This window comes from Theropithecus gelada, chromosome 6, assembly GCF_003255815.1.
Source record: "Theropithecus gelada isolate Dixy chromosome 6, Tgel_1.0, whole genome shotgun sequence".
NCBI classification, from domain to species: domain Eukaryota; kingdom Metazoa; phylum Chordata; class Mammalia; order Primates; family Cercopithecidae; genus Theropithecus; species Theropithecus gelada.
This window is the reverse complement of record NC_037673.1, coordinates 38,513,109-38,525,523: the sequence shown is the minus strand read 5'-3', so window position 1 is coordinate 38,525,523 and position 12,415 is coordinate 38,513,109. Positions and strand designations below refer to the sequence as shown.

Sequence of the window (12,415 nt, the reverse complement as noted above, 5' to 3'; positions counted from 1 at the left end):
TGTGAATGTGCTGCTTCAGCTTTCTGAATTTGAAAATACAACTATAGCATGTCTCCTATGACTTTTATTTTTAATGTTTACTTTGAAACTTCCCTTTAATTCTTAAAGATAGCTTGAATATTTTAGCATAGCCCCTAATAAAAATAATTGAATTAAATTCAAGTATCTAATTAAGAGAGTTAATAGTAATGGCTACAAACCTAAAAAACTCTTGTGATAACAAAAATCAATGTAAATATAAGATGTGGTACAGAGTTGTTAGTTTAAAATCTAATGGTTTAATAGTCCAGATTCCATTTTAGAGTAATGATATAAAATCCAAATTACTTATTAGTAGGTTCCTTAACTTTGTATGAATTATTTTTCTTCCAACTCTTCCAACTTTTCTTCCAACTCTCAGTTTGCCAAATCACAAATTTGATTTTAATCAGAGAAAAACATCCTTTTTGGAAGGAGCAAATCAGTATTTACTAAATGTTTACCAGTCTACTATCACTGATAGGGTTTACTACATTTCAGTATATAGCCCAGTGCTGTCAAAGTTTTGAGAAATTGTGATTTCATTAAATTACAGTTTGGTTATCAAAACATAACTTCAAAGTCCGTCACCTGAGTGCTACTTTAACTTTCAGACTTCTTTGTGCATGCTATTATGTTCTTGAAAGTAATTTAGCATATTTCCATATAACTCATTCATGTGAAACCATAGTCAATACTTCATTATTCAGTAGTTAATAATCAAACTTCAGTGAATCATATCCCTCCCTATTACATTTTATTTTCCTTTGAAATACTTTTTAAAAACTTCCTAGAAACTTTTTATAATTTAAAGTTTTATTTTAGAGTCAGGGAGTACATGTGCATGTTTGTTACATGGATATATTGTGCAATGCTGAGGTTTGGAATACAAATGATCCCATCACCCAAATAGTGGGCATAGAACCCAACAGTTACTTTTTCAACCCTTGCCCCCTCCCTTCCTTCCCAGTCCCCAGTGTCTATTATTTCTATCTTTATTTTCATGAATACCCAATATTTAGTTCCCACTTAAAAGTGAGAACATGCAGTATTTCGTTTTCTGTTCCTGCATTAATTCACTTAGGATAATGGCCTCCAGCTACATCCATGTTGCTGGGAGGAACATTATTTCATTATTTTTTATGGCTGTGTAGTATTCCATGGTGTATATGTACCATATTTTCTTTATCCAATCCACCATTGATGGGCACCTAGGTAGATGCCATGTCTTTGCTATGGTGAATAGTGCTGTGATGAACATATACGTGTTGGTAGAATGATTTATTTTCTTTTGGATATATACCCAGTAATGGGATTTTTGGGTGGAACAGTAGCTCTGTTTTGAGAAATCTCCAAATTGCTTTTTAGGAAGGTTGAACTAATTTATATTCCCACCAACAGTGTATAAGTGTTCCCTTTTCCCTGCGGCTTCCCCAGCATCTGTTGCTTTTTGACTTTTTAATAATAGCCATTTTGACTGGTATCCTCATTAGAAAAGGCAATAGGTGCACAGAGAAGCTCAAGAGAATACTTGTGAGCACAGACATAGAAGATGACCATCTATCAGGCAAAGAAAGTGGCCTCTGAGAAACAACTTCAGCCAACAATTTGATGTCAGATTTCTAACCTCTATAATTATGAGACACTACATTTCTCTTGTTAAAGTTCTTCTCTCTGTGGTACTGTGTTATTAAAGCCCTAGAAAACTGTTACAACCTATTAATACACATGGAATATATTCCCTGCAGCATGGTTGAAATGAAAACAGAGTTTTATTATGTCAGGCTCCACTCGCATTTGAGAGCTGAAGCACTGTGGAAAGTGGCCTCCCTTAGGAAATATTATGAAGACACGTGAAGAAGGCTCCTGCCCTGATGGGGCTACAGGGATGAGTTCTGTGAGATGACACATTGCAAGCAAATGCATACAGTAGCTTAAGCTTCCCCTTTTTTGTGTATCACCTCCTTTTGTGTAAAAACTTTCTTGTAAGAACACTGGCTATTAATACTTAGAGAAGGTCTAGCAGGGCAGTGGTGCTGACTGCTACAGAAGCTACCTGGGGTTGTTAAAGAATAAAAACAGTAACAACATGCAAAGATTTTTAAAAATAGCCTTTCTGATTGGTGTAAGATGTTGTCTCATTGTGATTTTAATTTGCCTTTTTCTGATGATTGGTGATGTTGAGCATTTTTTCATGGTTTTTTTTTTTTTTTTTTTTGTTTTTTTTTTTTTGGCTGCTCGTATGTCTTCAGAACTCTCCGTTCATGTCTTTTGCCCACTTTTTAAAATTTTTAGATAGAGTCTCGCTCTGTCACCCAGGCTGGAGTTCAGTGGCGCGATCTCTGCTCACTGCAAGCACCACCTCCCAGGTTCACGTCATTTTCCTGCCTCAACCTCCCAAGTAGCTGGGACTACAGGCGCCCACCACCACACCTGGCTAATTTTTTTGTAGAGATGGGGTTTCTCCGTGTTAGCCAGGATGGTCTCGATCTCCTGACCTCATGATCCACCCACCTCAGTCTCCTGAAGTGCTGGGGACTGCACCCAGCCCTTATACCCTCTTTTTAATGGGGTTGTTTGCTTTTTGCTTGTTGAATTAAGTTCCTTATAGATTCTAGATATTAGATGTTTGTTAGATGCATAGTTTACAAATAATTTCTCACATTCTGTAGGTTATTGCTTACTCTTTTGATAGCTTCTTTTGTGGTTCAGTGCTCTTTAGTTTAATTAAGTCCCACGTGTCAATTTTTGTTTTTGTTGCAATTTCTTTTGAAGACTTAGTCATAAATTATTTCCCAAGGCCAATGTCCAGAATGGTGTTTCCTAGGTTTTCTTCTAGGATTCCTATAGTTTGAGGTTTGACATTTAAATCTGCATTCATCTCAAGTTAATTTTTTGTACATAGTGAAAGGCAGAGGTCTAGTTTCATTCTTCTATATATAGCTAGCCAGCTATCCCAGCATCATCTATTGAATTAGGAGTCCTTTCCCTATTGATTATTTTTGTTGACGTTGTAGATCAGATGGCTGTAGGTGTGTAGTTTTGTTTCTGGGTTCTCTATTCTGCTTGATTGGTCTATGTGACTGTTTTTGTACCGGTACCATGATGTTTTGGTTACTGTAATCTTGTAGTATAGTTTGAGGTTGGGTAATGTGCTGCCTATTGCTTTGTCCTTTTTGCTTAGAAATGCTTTGGCTGTACAGGCTCTTTTTTGTTTCCATATCAAGTTTTTGAATAGTTTTTTTCTATTTCTGTGAAAAATAACATTGATAGTTTCATAGAAATAGCATTGAATCAGTAGATTTCTTTGGGGAGTCTGGTCATTTTAATGATATTGATTGTTCCAATCTGTGAGCATGGAATATTTTTCTATTTCTTTGTGTCATCTATGATTTCTTTCAGCAGTGTTTTCTAGTTCTCCTTGTAAAGATCCTTCACCTCCTTGGTTAAATGTATTACTAGGTGTTTTTGTGTATGTGAGTATTGGAAGTGGGATTGCGTTCTTGACTTGGGTCTCAGCTTGAATCTTATTGGTGTATAGAAATACTACTGATTTTTATACATTGATCTTGTATCCGAAACTTTGCTGAAGTTTTTTTTTTCAATCAGATCTAGGAGCTTTTATGCAGAGACTAGGGGGTTTTCTAGATATACAATCATATCACCTGCAAACAGAGATATTTTGACTTCTGACTTCCTCTTCTTCTATTTGGATGCTTTTTATTTCTTTCTCTTGCCCGACTGCTCTGGCTAGGACTTCCAGTATTATATTGAATAGGAGTGGTGAAAGTTGGCATCCTTGTCTTATTCCAGTTCTCAAAGGGAATGCTTCCAGCTTCTGCCCATTTAGTATGATGTTGGCTGTGGATTTGTCATAGATGGTTCTTATTTTGAGGTACGTTCCTTCAACACCTGGTTTGTTGGAGCTTTTAACACGAATGGATGTTGAATTTTATCAAAAGCTTTTTCTGCATATATTGAGATGATTGTGTGGCTTTTGTTTTCAGTTCGGTTTATGCGACGAATCACATTTAGCGATTTGTGTATGCTGACACAACCTTGAATCCCAGGGATAAAGCCTACTTGATTGAGGTGGATTAGCTTTTCGATGTGCTGCTGGATCTGGATTGCTAGTATTTTGTTGAAGATTTTTGCATCTGTGTTCATCAAGGATATTGACCTGAAGTTTTCTCTTTTTGTTGTGTCTCTACCAGGTTTTGGTGTCAGAATGATGCTGGCCTCATAGAATGAGTTTGGGAGGAGTCCCCCCTCCTCAGATTTTTTTGGAATAGTTTCTGTAGGAATGGTACCAGCTCTTTATACCTCTGATAGAATTCGGCTATGAATGCATGTGGTCCTGGGCTTTTTCTGGTTCCTAGGCTTTTTGTTACTGATTCAATTTCAGATCTCATTATTGGTCTGTCCAGGGATTCAATTTCTTCCTGGTTCAATCTTGAGAGGCTGTATGTTTCCAGGCTGTATGTTTTCTAGTTTGTCTCCAAAAAGGTGTTCATAGTAATCTCTGAGAGTTTTTGTATTTCTATGGGGTCAAGTGGTAACATCCTCTTTGATATTTCTGATTGTGTTTATTTGGATCTTCTCTCTTTATTCTTTATTAGTCTAGGTCGTGATCTATGAAACCTATTCTTTTTAATAACTCCTGGATCATTGATCTTTTGTATAGTTTTTTGCATCTCAATTTCCTTCAGCTCAGCTCTAATTTTGGTTATTTCTTGTCTTCTGATAGATTTGGTGTTGGTTTGCTCTTGTTTCTCTAGTTCTTCAAGGTGTGATGTTGGATTGTTAATTTGAGATCTTTGTTGCCCAGGCTGGAGTGCAGTGATGCAATCTTGGCTCACTGCAACCTCCACCTCCTGGGTTCCAGCAATTCTCCTGCCTCAGCCTCCCAAGTAGCTGGGACTACAGGCATGTGCCACCACGTCTGGCTAATTTTTGTAGTTTTCAGTAGAGATGGGGTTTCACCATACTGGCCAAGCTGGTCTCAAACTCATGACCTTGTGATCTGCCGGCCTTGGCCTCCCAAAGTGCTGGGATTACAGGCATGAGCCACTGCACCCGGCTGAAACTTTACTCTTAACGTGGCTTTGCTGTGTCTCAGAGATCCTGGTATATTGTTATCTTTCTTCTCATTAGTTTCAAAGAATTTCTTAATTTCTGCCTTAATTTCATTGTTTACCCAAAAGTCATTCAGGAGCAGGTTGTTTAATTTCCATGTAATCGGGTGGTTTTGAGTGATTTTCTTAGTACTCGTTTCTGTTTTTATTCTGCTGTTGCCTGAGAGTGTGTTTGGTATTATTTCAGGTTTTTTGAATTTGCTGAGGATTGTTTTATGTCTAATTGTGTGTTCAGTTTTAGAGTATATGCCATGTGCAGATGAGAATAATGTATATTTGTTTTGGGGTGCAGAGTTCTGTAAGCCCATTTGGTCAAGTGTCAAGTTGAGGTCCTTAATATCTTTGTTAGTTTTCTGCCTTGATAATCCATGTAATACTGTCAGCAAAATGTTGAAGTCTCCCACTATTATTATGTGGTTATCTAAGTCTCTTTGTAGGTCTCTAAGAACTTACTTTATGAATCTGGGTGCTCCTGTGTTAGGTGCATATATATTTAGGATAGTTAAGTCCTCTTGTTGAATTGAACTCTTTACCATTATGTAATGCCCTTCTTTGTCTTTTCTAATCATTATTGATATATTTGGATAGAAACTGGAATAGCAACCCTTGCTTTTTTCTGTTTTGTTTGGTTGGTACATTTTTCTGCATCCTTTTACTTTTTAGCCTACTATTGTCACTGCATGTGATAGACATCTCCTGTAGACAGCATACAGTTGGATCTTGCTTCTTTCTCCAACTTGCCACTCTGTGCCTTTTAATTGGGACATGCAACCTGTGTACATTCAAGTTTAATACTGGTATGTGTGAATTTGATCCTGTCATTGTCTTGTTAGCTGGTTATTATGCAGATTTGATTGTGTGGTTGCTTTATACTCTCAATGGTCTATTACTTAAGTCTGTTTTTGTGGTGGTTGGTAATGAACTTCCTTTTTCATATTTAGCACTTCCTTAAGGATCTCTTCTAAGGCAGCTCTGATGGCAGTGAATTCCCTTAGCATTTGCTTGTCTGAAAAGGATCTTATTTCTCATTCACTTATGAAGCTTAGTTTGGCTAGATATGAAATTCTTGGTTGGAATTTCTTTTAAGAATGCTCAATATAGGCCCCCAGTCTCTTGTGGCTTATAGCATTTCTGATGAAAGGTCCACTGTTAGCTTGATGGGGTTCCCCTTGTGGGTGACCTGCCCTGTCTCCCTAGCTGGCTTTATCATTTTTTCTTTCATTTCAACCTTGAAGAATCTGATGACTATGTCTTGGAGATATGGTGTCTTTGGGATGGTCACTTCATATAGTATCTCACAGGGGTTCTCTGCATTTCCTGAATTTGAATGTTGTCTTCCCCAGTGAGGCTGGGGAAATTTTTGTGAATAATATCCTCAAATATGTTTTCCAAGTTGCTTGCCTTCTCTCCCTCTCTTTCAAGAACACCAATGAGTGGTTGATTTGTTCTTTTTACATAATAATTTTTCTTTATTGTTTTTTCCTTATTTTTGTCTGACTGAATTTTATTGAAGAACTGGTCTTTGAGCGGAGACTCTTTCCTCAGCTTGCATTTGTATTATGAAATTCTTAAAATGAACGATTCAGCTCTATCAGATCAGTTTGATTATTTCTTTAAATGGCCATTTTGTCTTTTATCTCTTGCATCATTTTGCTGTATTCCTTAGATTCCTTGGATTGGGTTTTGACTTTCTCTTGGATGTTGATGATCTTTGTTTCTATGCATATTCTGAATTCTAATTCTGTCATTTTGAACAGGTTAAGAACCATTGCTAGGATGCTAGTGTGGTCTTTGGAGGTAAGAAGATACTCTGGCTTTTTGAGTTGCCAGAGTTCTTCCATTGTTTCTTTCTCATCTGTGTGGGCTGATGCTCCTTTAATCTTTGAAGTTGCTGTCCTTCGGATGGGTTTTTGTTTTGTTTTATGTTTTATGTTCTTTGATGTCCTTGGGGGACATCTGATTTTGGTACAAGGTGGGTTCAGTTGACTGGGTTCCCATCTGGAAGATTTTAAGGGGTCAAGGCTCAGCTTAGCACTCCTGGTCTGCGTGCTCTAACTCTGCAGGACTGGTATCAGGCCCTTTGTTCTCTTGCCCCTCAAGGCTAGGAACCTGCTGCACTGGAGGGACTGAAGTATTCTCAGTCTGCTGGCCACAAAACTCCGATGAGTGGTGCAGGCCAAAGCACTTCATCAGGGTAGTGGCAGCAGGATCCATGCTCATTCACATGTGCCAGCAGCCAGGGCAGTGCAGTGGGTTGTACATGCATCAGCTGGGGTAGGGTACCTCTGAGAGTAGGGCTACAGGGTTCCTGCATGCAGTTGCCCTGGTGGTGGGATGCAGGCAGGGGCAGAAGTGCCAGTGACAGTGCTCGCACTGGTGCTGGCAGTCATAGGGGCAGGAGGCTACCAGTCTTTGTGCATGAGTCTGCACAGGCAGCAGTGGTAGTGTAGGGGTGGGTAGAGTTGCCAGCATCCATGCATGCATTCACACTGACAGTTGTGCTGGCACTGGGAAGGCAGGGCTGTGGTTGTCTGTGTGCTGGTTTGCAGCAGCCACAGTGGCAGCACAGAGGTGGGGGCAGAGTTGCTGGTGTCTGTGTATGCATTTGTGCCAGTGATGGTGTGGGGGGGGCATGGGGCCATGCACACATTCACACTGGTGGCAGTGTCAGCAGGAGTGGCGGTGGGGTTGCTGGTGTCCATGCACTCTTTCACAACAGAAATGGCAGCACCAGGGGGAGGCAGGGCCACACGTTGCACTTATGCCAGCAGCAGCAGTGGGATATGTGCACATACGAGCCATTGGAGGAGAAGAGGCAAGGTCCACCCACACGTGTGCACTGGCAAAGTGGTGGTGGGGTGGCCATGGACAAGTGCATGCTGGCAAGGTGGAGTTGGGGAGGCTGTGGTCAGGGGAGGCTGCAGGTGGGCTGATGCATGACAGTAGGAGTTGCTCTGCTGGAGCTCTCCAATGGTCAAGTGCCATCAGCCAGCAAAGCAGCTATGATATGGTCCCCGAGGAAGCACCCTGGTTGGGCATCTGAGGCTGAAACTCCAGCTAGCGTGGCCAGGCTGGAGCCTCAGGAGAGGCCAGCAGACAGGCGACCACTCAGACTGGACTGGTCCCATCTCATGGGTAAGACCCTTCTCCTCTGTCTAGGTCTCATGGTCACCCTATGGCCAAAGTCTCCTAGAGGAGCACGGCAAGGCTTGGGGAATTTGTGTCCCTGGCCATGCTCGACTGCAGACATTTCTGCACCAAACCCTCTGGGCTCTGCCCAGGATGCAGCTCTATTCCTACTACCTCTCTAAGAAGCTCTTCCTGCCAGCCCAATTGTCTATGAGGGTTGTGGAGTTTCCTGCTGCCTGGATTCCAAAGGTCCATGGCAGGGGCAGGCTGCCTGTTCAACCCCTTCCTCAGGAGTTCCTGGGGAGTCAAGAACGAGCATGGGTGCTTTGTAGCCCTGCGCAGGGTGTGCAGCTTCCTGACCCTTCAGCCCAGCATCTGCGTTCTCCCTGTGTCCACTCTTAATGTAGGGTTTTCTAGGTATGGAATCATATCGTCAGCAAAGAGAGACAGTTTGACTTCTTTTCCTTTTGGGATGTGTATCTCTTGCCCGATTCCTCTGGCTAGAACCTCCAACTTCTATTTCTTAAATATGATTTCTGCATACTAAAATGGTTTAAAAAATTGGGCTGCTAAGTGTGAAAGTGTTAAATAGCAACTGTCATGAAATTAACAAAATTTAACAAAACTAAGGTGTTTCTAATATTAAAAAATAAATTTTCTATTTTTTTTAGTTTTTGGTTTGTGAGAGGACAAGTAATTTTTGATCTGATTCAGAACATGTCTTTGAAAGAAGAACTGTTTTGGAACATAACATAAAAATGTATCTCTCCATCTTATAAAAATTTAGTCTTTTTTGCCTAATAACTGACATTTAAGTTTTTTATTTTAGTTGCTGACTCAACACTTTATGCTTAAGTTAAAGGTGACTGTATGTTTTTAAATTTATTAAAGCAGATTTCAATTAGCTAAATAAGCCATTGGAGAAGCCAATATTAAATTTAAAACTTTATTGAAATACTCAGGGACAATATCTAAGCTCAATGCAAAATCTTCAGCTGGCTTGTAAATTACTATTCATAACAAAAAAGTGCTACAATACAGTTAATAGCACTATATTTTATAAACAACATCGTTTGTACTATCATATCATTTAACTCAATGTCTGCTCACTATTATACTTACGCATGATTATAATACATATAAACATGGGAGTTTTCCAGCATTAAGCAAAGTGCGATCAGAAATAATAAAAAATTCCTATACGTTTACCTTCAGTAGATTCATATCATTTTCTTGTCATCATCAAAAGCAAAGTTAAGTGTTTTCAAGATGCTGGATTATTACTGTAATCTAAAAGAAACTCTATTCTTGTGCCATCTTCCCTTTTTACATAATTTTAGTTATGTTGGAATAAATTTAAAAAAAAAACAGAAAACGTAAAGCAAAATAATAAAAATTCTTTTCTAAAACACACTGAGGAAAATGCAACATTCCTCTCAGGAACAGGGCCTTCCAGAACAAAGATTATTGAGGACCCTGTACCCCTAGGAAAAACTACTGGAGTCTCAATGGGCTTGAGGATGGGCAGGCACCACCAGGGAAGTGGGGAGGCCTGCAGAACTTGACTAATGACCATCCTCATGTGTGGATTCTGATTAGCTGTGCCCACCACCCCCAAATTAGAGTTACTGCTTTAAAATGGTCCTCCCAGAATGAAACAGAAAAAGTTCTGCCAGCTGCCATACACAAATAAGAATAATAATAAAATACATATGTATAATCCTTCCTTTGGCAGTAAAAATAGCCAGGACTTGAATCAACAAGATCCGGAGGTTGTAATAACACCAAGAGAGAGAACACACAGAACTGAGCTCTGGGTAAGGGTGGAGCTCTGGTGTCAGGCTGCCTGGACATGAGTCGCAGCTCAGTCAGTGCCTGGCTGGGCCAGTCAAATTACTTAATCTTTCTGTGCACTGATATCCTCCGGCACAAAATGAGGATAATAAGATGCATGTCGTCAGGATGAAAAGAGAGGAGCACAGAGGGCCCTTCGAGCTGTGTATGGCTCACAGTAAATGTTAACTCCTATGATTTTTTTTTTTTTTTTTTTTTTTGAGATGGAGTCTTGCTCTATCGCCCAGGCTGTAGTGCAGTGGCACGATCTCGGCTCACTGCAACCTCTGCCTCCCAGGTTCAAGCGATCTCCTGCCTCAGCCTCCTGAGTAGCTGGGATTAGAGGCACGTGCCACCACATCTCACTAATTTTTGTATTTTTAGTAGAGATGGGGTTTCACCATGTTGGTCAGGCTGGTCTTGAACTCCTGACTACGTACGTGATCTGCCCTCCTCGGCCTCCCAAAGTGCTGGGATTACAAGTGTGAGCCACCACACCCGGCCAACTCCTATGATTATTACGATGTCTGTACCATTCAGTAACTCTGCAATCGGGGCAAATCTCCTCAGTTATGGGTACAAGTCGCCTCATCTGTAAAATGGGCAACAGTTATCTTTTATGACATTGAGTTGGTGGGAGATGGAAGCAGGATTGGGCCACTGAATCTCCTGAGGCCCATTTGAGTTCTGAGACATAGTTATTTAGCAGAAAAATTTTGCAATCAACACTGAGGAAACCCTGCCACAGAGCATGCTGGAGAGGGCACACAGTGTGCCATCACTGGGACAAATGACTCATAAATAACCATTAAGGTTCCAAATGTCATTAAATTTCAAATGTGGCCTGAAGTTGTTTAGGATGAGACCAATGCTTTCCTTGTCATTAACACTTGCATTTGTTCTCAGTCTTGAATTAAAGGTGTATATTAATTTATATAGCTCCAGATCTACTGTGAAGGTTTAGAAATCATTTTGGAAAAATGAAAGGTAAGAGAGAAGATAGGCAGTATAAACAATACTATTGTCAACTGTCTGAGGTGGATGGCTTCCCACTCACTTCTCATTAGGCATCTAATCTAATTTTTTAAATGCTGCTCCACCTATGTTTAAATACTTTTTTCTTAGTTTTTGGTACAACCAAAATCTCTCAGGGAAACCAGCCTAACTCCTAAGACCTGCTTCTTTGGGTTAAATGCCAGAGGCCTGAACATACCAGCTTCAAGTGTGGTGAAGTTCTGACCACTCCATTCAGTCCATTTCCAGAAGTGGCTGGCATCAGCACAGCGTACTCGGGCCATATACTCTGTGGCAGGTTCCAGTTCACTTAAGAAGTACTCACCGTTCACGTTGATAGAAACATCGTACTGCTTGATCAAAAAAGAGAAGAAAGGAAAAAGGAGAAAAGAACAAGACAGAAGCATCGGTGAGTATATCCCAATTACAAAGGCGAACCAGGACACAGCAAATCCTGACCTGGAGGTCAGGATCGGTTCTTCTTTCGGGGGAAAAAAAATCTCCAAGGCCCATTTCCTAACCATAAAAGTCTACGATTAATTTCATGGACCTTTTCAAACAGATGACCCACACCATTTGAACCTACATAGAAATAAGAGTTTAAAGTGATTTTATTCATCAGTGTCTCTATTCAGGACAAAAAGGAATTTTTGAAAGTAGAAAATTAAGCAGGGTTCTTACTTGCATCATTTTTCCTTCACCATGGAGTTCAATCTGACAAAAATATGTGAAATTATTCCTCATGGAGTGCACCTTCCAGGTCATGATGGCGTTTGTGGCATTTACATTTTCAAAGTTGACACTAAAAGGATTCATTAAATAAACTGTCAAAAAAAGAAAAAGAAAAAGAAACAAAGAAAAAAATTCAAGCATAGATCCAAAAAGACATTGGCAATAGTTTATTTCTTCATTCATTTGTTCAACAAGTATTTTTTTGTTCACTTTTGAGAACATGACAAACAAGAACTTACAGACAAGCTAGAATGAACCAACTACAGCCTTTCTCTCTCAGCGATTCTACTACACACATTGAACAAAATACAAAAAAGAAACTACTTGAGGACTCTTAAAATTAAACACAAGTAGGCAAACTGGGAAGGGGAGTCAAAACTTGGAGAAGGTGGCCCACAGGGGAGAATTGTAACAGAACTCAGAGTCTAACCAAAATAACATTAACAATGTCAAGGATATAATCCAAAATACATAGAATGTGCTAGGAATGCAACATCTTTAGATGAGAGGGGGACTGGCCAGAACAGCCCAGGCTCTGTTCCAGTCCTCCCTAG

The 12,415-nt window shown here is 40.0% G+C and overlaps 1 protein-coding gene across 1 annotated transcript in view; it reads right to left on the bottom strand.

The window, feature by feature from the left end:
• The window catches only part of OSMR (oncostatin M receptor), a 65,351-nt gene that overhangs the window by 19,895 nt on the left and 33,041 nt on the right, over window positions 1–12,415 (bottom strand). Inside the window, exons 6-7 of the mRNA XM_025388777.1 lie at window positions 11,811–11,953; window positions 11,329–11,482 (exon numbers count right to left, since the gene is read on the bottom strand). Of these exons, the coding sequence (XP_025244562.1) occupies window positions 11,329–11,482; window positions 11,811–11,953 (297 nt within the window). The remainder of the gene's footprint in view (window positions 1–11,328; window positions 11,483–11,810; window positions 11,954–12,415) is intronic.